The 18863-nt window shown below is 45.6% G+C and overlaps 1 protein-coding gene across 1 annotated transcript in view; it reads left to right on the forward strand.

Moving 5' to 3' along the window:
- Nucleotides 1-18863, forward strand: part of asb1 (ankyrin repeat and SOCS box containing 1) — a 48722-nt gene that overhangs the window by 12001 nt on the left and 17858 nt on the right. Inside the window, exon 2 of the mRNA XM_085985626.1 lies at nt 6589-6891. Coding sequence (XP_085841752.1) covers nt 6589-6891 — 303 coding nt within the window. The remainder of the gene's footprint in view (nt 1-6588; nt 6892-18863) is intronic.

An 18863-nucleotide genomic window follows, 5' to 3' on the forward strand; every position in this document is an offset into this window, starting at 1 on the left:
CTTCGCCACCGATTCCATCCCCTTCCCTTGCCACCAGACTTTTCAGAAGCTCAGCGTCCTATTTGGACCTGAGCTGAGCTTCTGACCCCATATCTTCTCCATCACAAAGGCCGCCTACTTCCACCTCAATAACATCCGTGCCTCAGTCTATCTGCTGCTGAAACCCTCATCCATGCTTTTGTTATCTCTAGACTCGACTATTCCAATGCTTTCCAGGCCATCAATCCATCTTCCACCTTCCATAAACTTGAGTTCATCCAAAACTCTGCTGCCCATATCCTAACTCGTACCAAGTCCGACTCTCCCATCACTCTTGTGGTCGCTGACCAACAATGGCTCCTGGTTCACCAACACGTTGAATTTAAAATTCTCATTCTTGTGTTCAGATACCTCCATGGCCTCGCCCCTCCCTATCTCTGTAACCTCTTCCAGCCCTACAGCCCTCTAAGAATTTTGCATTCCTCCAACTCTGGTCTCTTGCCCATCCCCCACTCCCTTTGCCTCACAATTGGTGGCCAGGACTTCAGCTGCCTAGGCCCTAGGCTCTGGCATTCCCTCCATAAACCTCTCCTCCTCTCTACCTCTCTCTCCTTTAAGACCCTCCTAAAAACCTACCTCTTTGACCCAATTTTTAATCACCACTCCTAATACCTCGTTCTTTGGCTTGATTGCAATTTTTAACTAATAACGCTCCTGTGAAGTGCCTTGGGACATTTTCCTACATTATAGGTGCTGCAAGTTGTTGTTTTTGTGGTTACGTCTAACCATCGTGAAGCCTCCAGCCTCTATTTTGACTGAAGAGCTTTATCAGGCTGGAAAAATATATCCCACCGTCTCACCCAGAGTTGTCCATCAATCCCTCCCACCTTATGAACTATCCTCTGCTGTGAAAATTAGCGAACTCTGCAACTCCATGTCTGTTCTCACAGGTATCTGGACTGTCAACCCATGCCCTTCAAACAAAATGGCGCATGGCCTCAGATACACAGTAGGTGCTAGACACAAATCTAATTGTGTCACCATAAATTGTCTGGTTGCAGGACTCAACACCTTACCTCATGAACGGCTATGGGTATTATATCTGGTGTACACCTCAGCTCAACTAACTACTGCAGTAAACAACAACAGCTACTTGCATTTATATAGGGCCTTTAACGTAGTAACATGTTCCAAGGCGCTTCACAAACAGAATTTGACACCGAGCCACATGAGGTATTAGGACAGATGACCAAAAGCTTGGTTATCATTAAATGAGTATATCATTAAATTGGTGGTATTGATTTAATTTAAATTAATTAAAGGGTAATTCATGTCAGGACAGCCCAGCCCCGTGTTATGCTCCTCTTGCTCTATGTGGGAAATCGGGGATGCTGCCTGTGTCCCTGATGACCATGTGTGCCGGAAATGTATCCAGCTGCAGCTACTAGTAGACCGCATTGCGGCGCTGGAGCTGCGGATGGATGAGTTTTGGAGCATTCGCGATGCTGAGAGGGTCGTGGATAACACGTTTAGTGAGTTGGTCACACCGCAGGTAAGGGCTGCACAGGCAGAAGGGAAATGGGTGACCATCAGGCAGAGCAGTAGAGGCAGGCAGGTAGTGCAGGGGACCCCTGTGACCATCCCCCTATCAAACAGATATACCGATTTGGATACTGTTGAGGGGGATGATTTACCAGAGGAAGGCAGCAGCAGCCAACTTCCTGGCACCAGGGGTGCTTCTGCTGCTCAGGAAGGGAGGAAAAAGAGTGGGAGAGCAATAGTGGTAGGGGATTCTATCGTAAGGGGAACAGATAGGCATTTCTGTGGCCGTAGACGTGACTCCAGGATGGTTTGTTGGCTCCCTGGTGCCAGGGTCAAGGATGTCACTGAACGGCTGCAGGGCATTCTGAAGGGGGAGGGTAAACAGTCAGAGGTCGTGGTTCACATTGGGACCAATTAAATGGGTAGGAAGAGGGATGAGGTCCTGCAGCAAGAATTTAGGGAGCTAGGTAGCAGATTAAAGAGCAGGACCTCAAAGGTTGTAATCTCTGGATTACTCCCGGTGCCACGTGCTAGTGTGTATAGGAATAGGAGGACAGAGCAGATGAATGCGTGGCTAAAGAGTTGGTGCAGGAGGGAGGGCTTTAGTTTCCTGGATCACTGGGCCTGCTTCTGGGGAAGGTGGGACTTGTACAAGTCGGACGGGTTGCACCTGAACCAGAACGGGACAAATATCCTTGCGGGGAGGTTTGCTAGCGCTGTTCGGGCGGGTTTAAACTAAAATGGCAGGGGGTTGGGAACCTGAGCAGGGAGACAGAGGAAAGGGAAACAGGGATAAAAGCAAAAGATAGGAAGGAGAAAAACAAAAGTGGCAGTCAGAGAAATCAACGGTTTAAATCAAACGTGGCCACAGTAAATAATAATTCTAATAGGTGTAAGAGCGTTAAAAAACAAGCCTGAAGGCTTTGTGCCTTAATGCGAGGAGCATTTGTAATAAGGTGGACGAATTGGCTGCGCAAATAGAGGTAAACGAATATGATTTGGTTGGGATTATGGAAACGTGGCTCAAGGATGGCGAAGACTGGGAACTCAACATCCAGGGGTATTCGATATTCAGGAAAGATAGGCAAAAAGGAAAGGGAGGTGCGGTAGCATTACTGGTTAAAGAAGGGATTAATACAATTGTAATGAAGGATATTAGCTCTGATGATGTGGAATCTGTATGGGTAGAACTGAGAAATACTAAGGGGAAAAAAACATTACTGGGAGTGGTATATAGACCTCCAAACAGTAAGGCAGAGGTTGGGGATGGCATTAAAAGGGAAATTAAAGAAGCGTGCAATAAGGGCACAGCAGTCATCATGGGTGATTTTAATCTACATATAGATTGGGCCAACCAAATTAGTAACAATACTGTGGAGGAGGAATTCCTGGAGTGTTTACGGGATGGTTTCCTGGACCAATATGTCGAGGAACCAACCAGAGATCAGGCCACCTTAGACTGGGTATTATGTAACGAGAAAGGATTAATTAGCAATCTTGTTGTACGAGGCCCCTTGGGTCGGAGCGATCATAATATGATCAAATTCTTCATTAAGATGGAGAATGAAGTAGTTGACTCAGAGACTAGGGTCCTGAATTTAAATAAAGGAAACTACGATGGTCTGAGGAGCGAGTTGGGTAGGATTGATTGGGGAATGGCACTCAAAGGGTTGACGGTGGATAGGCAATGGCAAACATTCAAAGACCGAATGGATGAACTACAGAATTTGTTCATCCCAGTTTGGCATAAAAATAAAACAAAAAAGGTGACTCAACCGTGGCTAACAAGGGAAATTAGGGATAGCATAAGATCCAAGGAGAGGACATATAAATTGGCCAGAAAAAGCAATAATCCTGAGGATTGGGAGCAGTTTAGGATTCAACAAAGGAGGACAAAGGGATTAATTAAGAAAGGGAAAATAGAATATGAGAGTGAGCTAGCAGGGAACATAAAAACTGACTGTAAAAGCTTTTATAGATATGTGAAGAGAAAAAGATTGGTGAAGTCAAGCGTAGGTCCCTTGCAGTCAGAATCAGGGGAATTTATAATGGGAAACAAAGAAATGGCCGACCAACTAAATTCATACTTTGGTTCTGTCTTCACAAAGGAGGACACAAATAACCTCCCAGAGATGCCGGGGAACATAGGGTCTGATGAAAGGGTGGAACTGAAAGAAATCAGTATTTGTAGGGATATGGTGTTAGGAAAATTGATGGGACTGAAGGCCGATAAATCCCCAGGGCCTGATAATCTACATCCCAGGGTACTTAAGGAAGTGGCCCTAGAAATAGTAGATGCATTGCTGGTAATCTTCCAGAACTCTATAGACTCTGGAACAGTACCCATGGATTGGAGGGTAGCTAATGTTACCCCACTATTCAAAAAAGGTGGTAGAGAAAAAGCGGGGAATTATAGACCGGTAAGCCTGACATCGGTAGTGGGGAAAATGCAAGAGTATTATAAAAGATGTAATAGCAGAGCACATGGAAAGCAGTGACAGGATCGGACAAAGTCAACATGGATTTACAAAAGGTAAATCATGCTTGACTACTGGAATTTTTTGAGGATGTAACTGGTAAAATAGATAAGGGAGAACCAGTGGATGTGGTGTATTTGGACTTTCAGAAAGCTTTTGATAAGGTCCCACATAAGAGATTAGCGTGCAAAATTAAGGCACATGGAATTGGGGGCAAGGTATTGACTTGGATAGAGAACTGGTTGGCAGACAGAAAGCAAAGAGTTGGAATAAACGGGTCGTTTTCCGAGTGGCAGGCAGTGACTAGTGGGATACCGCAAGGATCGGTCCTAGGACCCCAGCTGTTCACAATATATATTAATGATCTGGACGAGGGAATTGGATGTAATATCTCCAAATTTGCAGACGACACAAAGCTGGGTGGGAGGGTAAGCTGTGAGGAGGATGTCGTGAAACTCCAGTACGATTTGGACAGGTTGGGTGATTGGGCAGAAACATGGCAAATGCACTATAATGTGGATAAATGTGAGGTTATCCACTTTGGTGGCAAAAACAGGAAGGCAGATTATTATTTGGATGGCAATAGATTGGGAGAAGGGGAAGTGCAAAGAGACCTGGGTGTTCTTGTGCACCAGTCGCTGAAGGTAAGCATGCAGGTGCAGCAGGCGGTTAAGAAGGCAAATGGTATGTTGGCCTTCGTAGCAAGAGGGTTCAAGTAGAGGAACAAGGATGTCTTGCTACAGTTGTACAGGGCCTTGGTGAGACCGCACCTTGAGTATTGTATGTAGTTTTGGTCGCCTTACCTGAGGAAGGACATTCTTGCCATTGAAGGAGTGCAGCGAAGATTCACCAGGCTGATACCTGGGATGGCAGGAATGACGTATGAGGAGAGATTGTGTCGATTGGGCTTATACTCACTGGAGTTTAGAAGATTGAGAGGGGATCTCATCGAAACCTATAAAATTCTGTCAGGCCTGGACAGACTAGATGCTGAAAGGATGTTTCTGATGGCCGGGGAGTCCAGAACCAGGGGTCATAGTCTAAGGATAAGGGGTAAGCCATTTAGGACTGAAATGAGGAGGAATTTCTTCACCCAGAGAGTGGTGAACCTGTGGAATTCTCTGCCACAGAGGGCGGTGGAGGCCAGTTCATTAAATATATTCAAGGAAGAGTTGGATATATTTCTTAAGGCTAAAGGGATCCAGGGATATGGGGAGAAGGCAGGGACAGGGTACTGAATTTGGATGATCAGCCATGATCTCATTGAATGGCGGAGCAGGCTCGAAGGGCCGAATGGCCTACTCCTGCTCCTATCTTCTATGTTTCTATGTTTCTATGTTTAAAGAGTTGGGTTTTAAGGGCCATCTTAAAGGAGGAGAGAGAGAGGCAGCGAGGTTTAGGGAGGGAATTCCAGAGTTCAGGGCCTCGGCAGCTGAAGGCGCGGCTGCCAATGGTGAAGCGATTAAAATAGGTGACGTGCAAGAGGTGAGAATTGGAGGAGCACAGAGATCTCAGAGGGTTGTAGGGCTGGAGGAGGATGGAACAACATTTAGAGTGATACGACTCTTCCCTAAATTGATCTAAGGATTCTCCCTTTTTGTTTTGCTTCTCCCAAGAGATTGGGAGTAAAGGATGTGGTTTGGTGGTGTGCTGAGGCTGCATCATGCCTGGATGGGACAGGCTAGGTAGACCAGTTGATCTCTTCCTGTCCTTACTTGTATGTTTGTTTGTGAGTAACAAGACTACAGCAGCAGAAAATCAGTGCAGCAGCTTTCACTTGATTACCAAACGCTTAACTTGCATCACCTCTGACTAACAGAAATAATTGGGCAGAATTTGCGGTCGGTGTGACGGCGTACTCTGAGTAAGCCGTTATACTGCCTTACGCTAAATCCCGAAGTTCCGACTTATCAGATCATCTGCTTCAACTGTGAAATCCTTATTGCTGGCGCGGCGTTGGGCTAATTACCCACCAACTGCTCAGCAATTACACATGAAAATTTCACCGCTGGTGCAAACAGGCGCAGGAGCCTGTTTGCACAGCTAAAGGGGTGGGGAGACATGCAGCAGCCTGACATAAAGACCCGTCATGATAAAAAATCTCTTCAAAATCAATCTATAGCCACCTAACTATCTCCTGATCCCAACACAACTCTACCAAGAATGAGAGACTGATTTATTTATTAATTTACCAGAGTGATTTATTTATTAATTTACCGGGATAAGTGAGACTAAAGATTTTATGAATGAGCATCTGTTTGCTGATTGGAGCACAGCCCCACGTGATTCCAGGTCCAATTACGCACACGGTGCGCCGCTGGGATTTGTGGGCCACAACGCTGCGCACAACTCTCCAGCGCCTGACAGCAAGTTTATGTGTGGAGCCTCTCACCAGGTAAGTGCGAATTCCTTTCAGAGATTGGTGGCGTACTCCATAGCTACACCGCCGACCGCAATTTCTTGGCCTACTTAGTAATAATAATAAAAAGCAAGACCACTAACTCGCTATTGTGATCCTAAATCTGAACCAGCATCTAATATAAAAGTAATTCGAGTGATTTGTTAATAAAGTGGTTGTTCTGTTTTCTAGGCGAATCAATGAGAAATCGGTCTGGTGCTGTGGATGGTTGCCATGCACTCCACTGCGGATTGCAGCTACCGCAGGCCATGCTGACTGTGCAGACTACCTGCTCAAACACGGGGCCGAGGTGGACTTGGTTGATGTTAAAGGACAGACTGCGCTGTACGTGGCTGTTCTGAACGGCCATGTGGAATGCACCCGGATTCTTATGCAAGCAGGGGCTGATCCGAATGGAAGTTCCCACCACCGCAGCACGCCTGTGTATCATGCCTCACGGGTGGGCAGAGCGGACATCCTCAAAGAGCTAATCAAGTAAGTTTGGGTTAGGACCTGGATTACTTGCTTTCACATGAAGAACTGTACCTGGGGTAAGTGATGCAAAGTGAGTTGGGAACGTAGCTCCCATTGCTCATTCTGCATAAGCAATAGGTCATCCCGATGGTTCGGTAGGGCTGCTTACCGCTTGCATAGGGCGATTGGTCTTATATAGGGCGATTGTTACCTGATGGTGAAAGAACAGCTCATCATGGAACTGAGACATACAGACCAGCAAAGTTTCGGGCTCAATCTGCAATGTGTGTTGATTCAGCTGATCGTACCCTGGATGCCAATTGGTCTCCTGGGCTAGGGAGAGGAAAATTAGCCAGGTTTCCTGCTCCCTATCATTCAACAGTGCCTCTGCTGGGTAATGCATGTGTGAATGTTAGTTGAGGACAAGATCGGGCTTGGTTATAATGCTCGCCCTCACCTCGATTTAAAAAAAAAAGCCTGTCAAGATGTTTTTTGAACTGGTATATAGGACCATCAGAGCAGGCTCAGGCCATTCAGCCCCTCGAGCCTGTTCTGCCATTCAGTGAGATCATGGCCGATATGTAAACTCCATCTATCTGCCCTGGCTCCGTAACCCTTAATACCGATGTCCTAGGGGGAGTGTTTGTTAGTGCTCTGGGGGAGGGTTTAAACTAAGATGGCAGGGGGTTGGGAACCTGAGCAAGGGGACAGAGGAAAGGGAAACAAGGATAAAAGCAACAGATAGGAAGGAGAAAAACAAAAGTGGCAGTCAGAGAAATCAACGGTTTAAATCAAACATGGCCACAGTAAATAATAATTCTAATAGGTGTAAGAGCGTTAAAAAAACAAGCCTGAAGGCTTTGTGTCTTAATGCGAGGAGCATTCGTAATAAGGTGGATGAATTAGCTGCGCAAATAGAGGTAAACGAATATGATTTGACTGGGATTACGGAAACATGGTCCAGGGTGGCCAAGGCTGGGAACTCAACATCCAGGGGTATTTGATATTCAGGAAAGATAGGCAAAAAGGAAAGGGAGGTGGGGTAGCATTGCTGGTTAAAGAAGGGATTAACACAATTGTAAGGAAGGATATTAGCTCTGATGATGTGGAATCTGTATGGGTACAACTGAGAAATACCAAGGGGAAGAAAACATTAGTGGGAGTGGTATATAGACCTCCAAACAGTACTGCAGAGGTTGGGGATGGCATTAAAATAGAAATTAGAGAAGCGTGCAATAAGGGCACATAAGAACATAAGAAATAGGAGCAGGAGTAGGCCAATCGCCCCCTCGAGCCTGCTCCGCCATTCAATAAGATCATGGCTGATCTGACCCTAACTGCCAATCTACTATCACAGAACCATCTCCTGAATCTAACAGAATTAGACAGACGAACTAGGAGCAGGATCAGGCTACACGGCCCCTGGGCCCGCTCCGCTACCCACAGGGCCATGACCGATCCGAACCTAGACTCATGTCCAAATTCCTGCCCGCTCCCCATAACCCTTAATTCCCTTTACTTATAGGAAACTCTCTATTTCTGTTTTAAATTTATGTAATGATGTAGCTTCTACAGCTTTTTGGGGCAGCATATTCCATGGACCTACCACCCTCTGAGTGAAGTAGTTCCTCCTCATCTCAGTTTTGAAAGAGCAGCTCGTTATTCTAAGACTATGCCCCCTGGTTCTAGTTTCACCCATCATCGGGAACATCCTCCCCGCATCCACCCGATCCAACCCCTTCACAATCTTATATGTTTCAATAAGATCGCCTCTCATTCTTCTGAACTCCAATGAGTAGAGTCCCAATCTACTCAACCTCTCCTCATACGTCCATCCCCTCATCCCCGGGATTAACCGAGTGAACCTTCTTTGTACTGACTCGAGAGCAAGTATGTCTTTTCTTAAGTATGGACACCAAAACTGTATGCAGTATTCCAGGTGCAGTCTCACCAATACCTTGTACAACTGAAGCAATACCTCCCTATTTTTATATTCTATCCCCCTAGCAATGAAAGCCAACATTCCATTGGCCTTCTTAATCACTTGCTGCACCTGCATACTAACCTTTTGAGTTTCGTGCACCAGGACCCCCAGATCCCTTTGTCCTTCAGTATTTTCCATTTTCTTGCCATTAAGATAATAACTTGCTCTACGATTTTTCCTGCCAAAGTGCATAACCTCACACTTTCCAGTATTCCATCTGCCAAATCTCTGCCCACTTACTTAGCCTGTCTATGTCCCCTTGCAGGTTTTTTATGTCCTCCTCACTCACTACTTTCCCCCCCATCTTAGTATCATCTGCAAACTTTGATATGTTACACTCGGTCCCCTCCTCCAAATCGTTAATATAGATTGTAAAGAGTTGGGGACCCAGCACTGACCCCTGCGGAACACCACTAGTTACTGATTGCCAGTCTGAGAATGAACCATTTATCCCAACTCTCTGCCTTCTGTTAGATAGCCAATCCTCTATCCATGCCAGAATATTACCCCCAATCCCGTGATTTTTTATCTTAAGCAATAATCTTTTGTGTGGCACCTTGTCAAATGCCTTTTGGAAGTCTAAATACACTACGTCCACTGGTTCCCCTTTATCCACCCTATATGTTACTTCCTCAAAGAACTCCAGCAAATTTGTCAAACATGACTTCCCCTTCATAAAACCATGCTGACTTTGTCCTATTAAATTATGATTATCCAAATGTCCTGTTACTGTCTCCTTAATAATGGACTCCAAAATTTTACATACCACAGATGTTAGGCTAACCGGTCTATAGTTTCCAGCCTACTGTGTACTGCCCTTTTTAAATAAGGGTGTTACATTAGCAGTTTTCCAGTCTGCCGGGACCTTTGCCGAGTCCAGGGAGTTTTGGAAAATTATTACCAATGCATCCACAATCCCTACCGCCACTTCCCTCAAGACCTTAGGATGTAAGCCATCTGGTCCAGGTGATTTATCCGCCTTGAGTCCCATTATTTTACCGAGTACCACTTCCTTAGTGATTTTGATCGGGTTTAGCTCCTCCCCCCCATAGCCCCCTGTTTGTCCAGTGTTCGGATATTCTTAGTGTCCTCTACTGTAAAGACTGATACAAAATATTCATTCAGTGTTTTTGCCATCTCCATATTTCCCACCATTAATTTCCGGGTCTCATCCTCTAAGGGACCAACATTTACTTTAGCCACCCTTTTTCTTTTTATATAACTATAAAAACTCTTACTATCTATTTTTATATTTTTTGCTAATTTACTTTCATAATCTATCTTCCCTTTCTTAATCAATCTTTTTGTTATTTTTTGCTGTCTTTTAAAGTTTTCCCAATCCTCTATCCTCCCACTAGATTTGGCTACCTTATATGCCCTTGTTTTTAGTCGAATACTATCCTTAATTTCTTTACTTAGCCACAGATGGCTGTCTTCTTTTACACCCCTTTCTTCTCAGTGGAATATATTTTTTTTGGAAGTTGTAAAATAACTCCTTAAATGTACACCACTGACCATGTATCGACTTACCCTTTAATCTATTTTCCCAATGCACTCTACTCAATTCCGCTCTCATACCTTCATAGTCTCCTTTATTCAAGCTTAGCACGCTTGTTTGACATCCAACCTTCTCACCCTCTAATTGAATATGGAATTCAACCATGTTATGGTCACTCATTCCAAGGGGATCCTTTACTAGGACATTTTTAATTAATCCTGTCTCGTTACACAGGACCAGATCTAAGGTTGCTTGCCCCCTGGTCGGTTCAGTTACATACTGCTCAAGAAACCCATCCCTAATACACTCAATGAACTCATCCTCAAGGCAGCCCTGCCCAATTTGATTTGTCCAATTAATATGATAGTTAAAATCCCCCATAATTATAGATGTTCCCTTATTACAAGCCTCAACTATTTCCTGATTGATACTCCGTCCAACAGAGTTGCAACTGTTCGGAGGCCTATAGACTACGCCCACTAGTGTTTTTTTCCCCTTATTATTCCTTATCTCCACCCAAACTGTTTCATTATCCTGATCTTTTGACCCAATATCATTTCTCTGTATTACAGTGATTCCTTCCTTTATTAACATAGCCACCCCACCTCCCCTTCCTTCCTGCCTGTCTTTCCTGATCGTTAAATAACCTGGTATGTTTAATTCCCAGGCATTGTCACCCTGCAGCCATGTTTCTGTAATGGCCACAAGATCATACCCATATGTAGTTATTTGTGCCATTAACTCGTCTATTTTGTTACGAATGCTACGTGCATTCAGATAGAGAACTTTCAAATATGTTTTGTGACACTTAGTTCCTGCTTTTGCCCTTTTTATTACTTTACCTTTTACTCCATACCTTCTGCCCCTTCCTGACACGCTCTGGTTTTTAATTTCCCCACTGCTACCCACTGCGCGATGCTGAGAGGCTCGTGGATAGCACGTTTAGCGAGTTGTTCACGCCTCAGGGTAGGGCTGCACAGGGGGTGACCATCAGGCGGAGCAACAAAGGCAGGCAGGTAGTGCAGGGAACCCCTGCGGACAGCCCCCTTTCAAACAAGTATACCAAGTTGGATACTGTTGAGGGGGATGACTTACCAGGGGAAGGCAGCAGCAGCCAGCTTCCTGGCACCAGGGAAGCTTCTGCTGCTCAGGAAGGGAGGAAAAAGAGTGGGAGAGCAATAGTGGTAGGGGATTCTATCGTAAGGGGAACAGATAGGCGTTTCTGTGGCCGCAAACGTGACTCCAGGATGGTTTGTTGCCTCCCTGGGGCCAGGGTCAGGGATGTCACTGAGTGGCTGCAGGGCATTCTTAAGGGGGAGGGTGAGCAGGCAGAGGTCGTGGTCCACATTGGGACCAACGACATAGGAAGGAAGGGAGATGAGGTCCTGCATCAAGAATTTAGGGAGCTAGGTAACAGATTAAAGAGCAGGACCTCAAAGGTTGTAATCTCTGGATTACTCCCAGTGCCATGTGCTAGTGAGTATAGGAATGGGAGGATAGAGCAGATGAATGCGTGGCTAAGGAGTTGGTGTAGGGGGGAGGGTTTTACTTTCCTGGATCACTGGGCCTGCTTCTGGGAAAGGTGGGACTTGTACAAGTCGGACGGGTTGCACCTGAACCAGAGCGGGACAAATATCCTTGCGGGGAGGTTTGCTAGCACTGTTGGGGGGGGTTTAAACTAACTTGGCAGGGGGATGGGATACAGAGGGGAGCTGAAATAGGGGGTGATGTGCTGCCAATTATAGAGAAAAAAACAAGTCAGCTTGGTAGACAGGGCAAACATATAAGGGCAAGGCTGGATGGCATCTATTTTAATGCAAGGAGTCTTGCAAATAAGGTGGATGAACTGAAGGTGTTGATAAACACATGGGAGTATGATATTGTTGCTATCACGGAGACATGGTTGAGGGAGGGGCAAGACTGGCAGCTCAATATTCCGGGGTACAGAATCTTCAGGCGAGACAGAGGGGGAGGTATAAGAGGAGGGGGTGTCGCAATATTAATTAAGGAGTCAATTACTGCAGTAAGGAGGGATGATATATTAGCAGGTTCCTCTAATGAGGCCATATGGGTGGAGCTTAAAAACAAAAAGGAGGCAAGCACTTTGCTGGGAGTGTACTATAGGCCTCCAAACAGTCAGGGGGAGATAGAGGAACAGATATGTAGGCAAATCTCAGAGAAATGTGCAAATAATAGGGTAATAATAATGGGGGATTTCAACTTCCCCAATATTAACTGGGATAGTCAGAGTGTGAAAGGCTCAGAGGGTGTAGAATTCTTAAAGTGCATCCAGGAGAGCTTTTTGAGCCAGCATGTAGAAAGTCCTACAAGAGAGGGGGCGGTACTGGACCTAATTCTAGGGAATGTGGCTGGCCAAGTGGAAAAAGTGCTAGTAGGTGAGCACTTTGGTGACAGTGACCATAATATGGTAAGATTTAAGGTGGTCATGGAAAAGGACATGGATGGGCCGGAAATAAAGGTTCTAAATTGGGGGAAGGCCGATTTTAATAGGATAAGGCAGGATCTGGCCAAAATGGACTGGGATCAGCTACTTGTAGGAAAATCCGCATCGGAGCAATGGGAGGCTTTCAGAAGGGAGATTGAGATCATACAATGGCAACATGTTCCCGTAAAGGTCAAGGGTGGTTCCAAAAACCACAGGGAACCTTGGATGTCAGGGGATATACGAGAATGGATTAGGAAAAAAAGGAGGGCTTTTGGCAGATACAAAAGGCTAAAGACGGAGGAAGCCCTAGAGGAGTACAAAAAGTGCAGGGGGATACTTAAAAAAGAAATTAGGAGATCAAGGAGGGGCCATGAAATAACACTGGCGAGCAAAATAAAGGAAAATCCTAAGATGTTTTATAAGTATATTAAGGGTAAGAGGATAACTAGGGATAAAATAGGGCCCATTAGGGACAAAAGTGGCAATCTGTGTGTGGAGCCGGAAGATGCAGGAGGGGTTCTGAATGAATTTTTTGCATCTGTTTTCACTATGGAGAAGGACGATGTAGACATAGAAATAGGGCGGGGGGACTGTGATATGCTCGAACATATTAACATCGAGAGGGAGGAGGTATTGGCGGTTTTAGCTGGCCTAAAAATGGATAAATCCCCAGGCCCGGATGAAATGTATCCCAGGCTGCTGTGTGAGGCAAAGGAAGAGATTGCGGGGGCTCTAACACATATATTCAGGACCTCTCTGGCCACAGGGGATGTGCCAGAGGACTGGAGAACCGCTAATGTAGTACCATTATTCAAGAAGGGAAGTAGGGAAAAACCGGGGAACTACAGGCCAGTGAGCCTAACATCAGTGGTAGGAAAATTATTGGAAAAAATTCTGAGGGACAAAATTTGTCTCCACTTGGAGAGGCAAGGATTAATCAGGGATAGTCAACATGGCTTTGTCAAGGGAAGATCATGTCTGACTAATTTGATTGAATTTTTTGAGGGGGTGACTAGGTGTGTGGATGAGGGTAACGCAGTGGATGTGGTATACATGGATTTCAGTAAGGCCTTTGATAAAGTCCCGCACAGGAGACTGGTCAAGAAGGTAAGAGCCCATGGAATCCAGGGTGCCTTGGCACATTGGATACAAAACTGGCTTAGTGGCAGAAGGCAGAGGGTGATGGTCGAAGGTTGTTTTTGTGACTGGAAGCCTGTGGCCAGTGGGGTACCACAGGGATCGGTGCTGGGTCCCTTGCTGTTTGTGGTCTACATTAATGACTTGGATATGAATGTAAAAGGTATGATCAGTAAGTTCGCGGATGATACAAAAATTGGTAGGGTGGTAAATAGCGAGGAGGGTAGCCTCAGTCTGCAGGACGATATAGATGGGTTGGTCAGATGGGCGGAACAGTGGCAAATGGAATTTAACCCGGAAAAGTGCGAGGTGATGCACTTTGGGGGGACTAACAAGGCAAGGGAATACACAATGAATGGCAAGACCCTAGGCAAGACGGAGGGTCAGAGGGATCTGGGTGTGCAAGTACACAGATCCCTGAAGGCGGCGGAACAGGTGGATAAGGTGGTAAAAAAGGCATATGGGATACTTGCCTTCATTAGCCGAGGCATTGAATATAAGAGCAAGGAGGTTATGATGGAGCTGTATAAAACACTGGTTAGGCCACAGCTGGAATACTGTGTGCAGTTCTGGTCGCCACACTACAGGAAGGATGTGATCGCGTTGGAGAGGGTGCAGAGGAGGTTCACCAGGATGTTACCAGGGCTGGAGCGCTTCAGCTATGAAGAGAGACTGGGCAGATTGGGTTTGTTTTCCTTGGAGCAGAGGAGGCTGAGGGGGGACATGATTGAGGTGTACAAAATTATGAGGGGCATAGATAGGATGGATGCTGAGGAGCTTTTTCCCTTAGTAGAGGGGTCAATAACTAGGGGGCATAGATTCAAGGTAAAGGGCGGGAGGTTTAGAGGGGATTTGAGAAAGAACTTTTTCACCCAGAGGGTGGTTGGAGTCTGGAACTCACTGCCTGAAAGGGTTGTGGAGGCAGGAACCCTCACAACATTTAAGAAGCATTTGGATGAGCACTTGAAATGCCACAGCATACAAGACTACGGACCAAATGCTGGAATATGGGATTAGATTAGACAGGGCTTGATGGCCGGCGTGGACACGATGGGCCGAAGGGCCTCTATCCGTGCTGTATAACTCTATGACTCTATGACTCTAAGTCTATGACCTTCTCTGTTGTCATTTTTATTATTTGCTCTCTAGGAACTTCCCCCCCACTAGTTAGTTTAAAGCCCTCTCTACAGCCCTAGTTATATGATCCGCCAGGACTCTAGTCCCAGCACTGGCCAAGTGAAGCCCGTCCCAACGGAACAGCTCCCTCCTGCCCCAGTACTGGTGCCAGTGTCCCAGGAAGCAAAACCCATTTCTCCCACACCAGTCTTTGAGCCACGCATTTAGCTCTCTAATTTTATTTGTCCTAGCCAAATTCGCTCGTGGCTCAGGTAATAATCCAGAGATTATTACCCTTGAGGTTCTGTTTTTTAATTAGTCATCATGGGTGACTTTAATCTCCATATAGATTGGGCTAACCAAATTAGTAACAATACTGTGGAGGAGGAATTCCTGGAGTGTTTTAAGGGATGGTTTCCTGGACCAATATGTCGAGGAACCAACCAGAGATCAGGCCATCTTAGACTGGGTATTAGGTAATGAGAAAGGATTAATTAGCAATCTTGTTGTACGAGGCCCCTTGGGTCGGAGCGATCATAATATGATCGAATTCTTCATTAAGATGGAGAATGAAGTAGTTGACTCAGAGACTAGGGTCCTAAATTTAAATAAAGGAAACTACGATGGTCTGAGGCGTGAGTTGGGTAGGATTGATTGGGGAATGCCACTCAAAGGGTTGACGGTGGATAGGCAATGGCAAACAGTCAAAGACTGCATGGATGAACTACAGAATTTGTTCATCCCAGTTTGGCATAAAAATAAAACAAAAAAGGTGACTCAACCGTGGCTAACAAGGGAAATTAGGGATAGCATAAGATCCAAGGAGAGGACATATAAATTGGCCAGAAAAAGCAGTAAACCTGAGGATTGGGAGCAGTTTAGAATTCAACAAAGGAGGACAAAGGGATTAATTAAGAAAGGGAAAATAGAGTATGAGAGTAAGCTTTCAGGGAACACAAAAACTGACTGTAAAAGCTTTTATAGATATGTTAAGAGAAAAAGATTGGTGAAGTCAAGCGTAGGTCCCTTGCAGTCAGAATCAGGGGAATTTTTAATGGGGAACAAAGAAATGGCAGACCAATTAAATACATATTTTGGTTCTGTCTTCACAAAGGAGGACACAAATATCCTCCCAGAGATGTCGGGGAACATAGGGTCTGATGAAAGGGAGGAACTGAAAGAAATCAGTATTTGTAGAGAAATGGTGTTCGGGAAATTGATGGGATTGAAGGCCGATAAATCCCCAGGGCCTGATAATCTACATCCTAGGGTACTTAAGGAAGTGGCCCTAGAAATAGTTGATGCTTTGCTGATCATCTTCCAGCATTCGATGGAATCTGGAACAGTACCCATGGATTGGAGGGTAGCTAATGTTACCCCACTATTCAAAAAAGGTGGTAGAGAGAAAACGGGGAATTACAGACCGGTAAGCCTGACATCGGTAGTGGGGAAAATGCTAGAGTCCATTATAAAAGATGTAATAGCAGAGCACTTGGAAAACAGTGACAGGATCGGACAAAGTCAACATGGATTTACAAAAGGTAAATCGTGCTTGACTAATCTACTGGAATTTTTTGAGGATGCAACTGGTAAAATAGATAAGGGAGAACCAGTGGATGTGGTGTATTTGGACTTTCAGAAGGCTTTTGATAAGGTCCCGCATAAGAGATTAGCGTGTAAAGTTAAGGCACATGGGATTGGGGGCAAGGTATTGACTTGGATAGAGAACTGGTTGGCAGACAGAAAGCAAAGAGTTGGAATAAATGGGTCTTTTTCCGAGTGGCAGGCAGTGACTAGTGGGGCACCGCAGGGATCGGTCCTTGGGCCCCAGCTATTCACAATATATATTAATGATCTAGACAAGGGAACTAGATGTAATATCTCCAAATTTGCAGATGACACAAAGCTGGGTGGGCGTGCGTGCTGTGAGGAGGATGCCGAAAAACTCCAGGATGATTTGGACAGGTTGGGTGATTGGGCAAAAACATGGCAGATGCAATATAACGTGGATAAATGCGAGGTTATCCACTGGTGGCCAAAACAGGAAGGCAGATTATTATCTGAATGGCAATAGATTGGGAGAAGGGGAAGTGCAACGAGACCTGGGTGTCCTTGTGCACCAGTCGCTGAAGGTAAGCATGCAGGTGCAGCAGGCGGTTAAGAAGGCAAATGGCATGTTGGCCTTCGTAGCGAGAGGGTTTGAGTACAGGAGCAAGGATGTCTTGCTGCAGTTATACAGGGCCTTGGTGAGACCACATCTTGAGTATTGTGTGCAGTTTTGGTCGCCTTATCTGAGGAAGGATGTTCTTGCCATGGAAGGAGTTCAGCGAAGATTCACCAGGCTGATACCTGGGATGGCAGTAATGACGTATGAGGAGAGATTGGGTGGATTGGGCTTGTACTCGCTGGAGTTTAGAAGAATGAGAGGGGATCTCATTGAAACTTATAAAATTCTGACAGGACTAGACAGACTAGATGCTGGAAGGATGTTCCCGATGGTCGGGGAGTCCAGAACCAGGGGTCACAGTCTAAGGATAAGGGGTAAGCCATTTAGGACTGAGAGGAGGAGGAATTTCTTCACCCAGAGAGTGGTGAACCTGTGGAATTCTCTACCACAGTAGGCAGTAGAGGCCAATTCATTAAATATATTCAAGAAGGAGTTGGATATATTCCTTAAGGCTAAAGGGATCAAGGGGTATGGGGAGAAAGCAGGGACCGGGTACTGAATATGGATGATCAGCCATGATCGCATTGCATAGCGGAGCAGGCTCGAGGGGCCGAATGGCCTACTCCTGCTCCTATCTTCTATGTTTCTATGTTTTAACACCCTTTTGCCTAACAAAAATCTATCAATCTCAGTTTTGAAATTCTCAATTGACCCCCAGGTTCAACAGCTTTTTGGGGGAGAGAGTTCCAGATTTCCACTGCCTTTTGTGTGAAAAAGTGCCTCCTGACATCACCCCTAATTTTAAGGAAGAATAGCCTTAAACAGGGTGAGGTACTGGAGAGCCGTCAGTGTCTGTCCTGCAAGTCTTGTGAGCACTCTCTCCTTCACACTATTCCCTCATACAGATATATTTGCCTTCTTACACCACAAATAATCTTTATGCAGAATATATTTTATGAAAACTTGCTGAAACCTATCAACTTAACAATGCAATACATTATGTAATTCCAGTCCAGAGAGTAAAACAAAACAAATAATAAACTGGACACTTAAGCTGGATATCTTACATCCCACCCTCAGACCGCAAGGCTTCTAGAGCATGATAGAATTTTCTTTTTATTCATTCACGGGATGTGGGCATCACTGGCAAGGCCAGCATTTATTGGCCATCCCTAATTGCCCTTGAGATGGTGGTGGTGAGTCGCCTTCTTGAACCGCTGCAGTCCGTTTGGTGGAGGTACTCCCACAGTGCTGTTAGGGAGGGAGTTCCAGGATTTTGACCCAGTGACTATGAAGGATCGGCGATATATTTCCAAGTCAGGATGGTGTGTGACTAGATTCTCTCTTGTTGGAGGTGGTCATTGCCTGGCACTTGTGTGGCACGAATGTTTCTTGCCACTTATTAGCCCAAGTCTGAATGTTGTCCGGGTCTTGCTGCATGAGGGCACGGACTGCTACATTATCTGAGGAGTTGCGAATGGAACTGAACTCTGTGCAATCATTAGCGAACATCCCCACTTCTGACCTTCTGATGGAGGGAAGGTAATTGATGAAACAGCGGAAGATGGTTGCGCCTAGGACACTGGCCTGCGGAACTTCTGCAGCAGTGTCCTGGGGCTGAGATGATTGGCCTCCAACAACCACA

The sequence above is a fragment of the Somniosus microcephalus genome, chromosome 4 (assembly GCF_052327205.1).
Source record: "Somniosus microcephalus isolate GS21.2 chromosome 4, FLI_Smic_1.0, whole genome shotgun sequence".
Taxonomy (NCBI): Eukaryota; Metazoa; Chordata; class Chondrichthyes; order Squaliformes; family Somniosidae; genus Somniosus; species Somniosus microcephalus.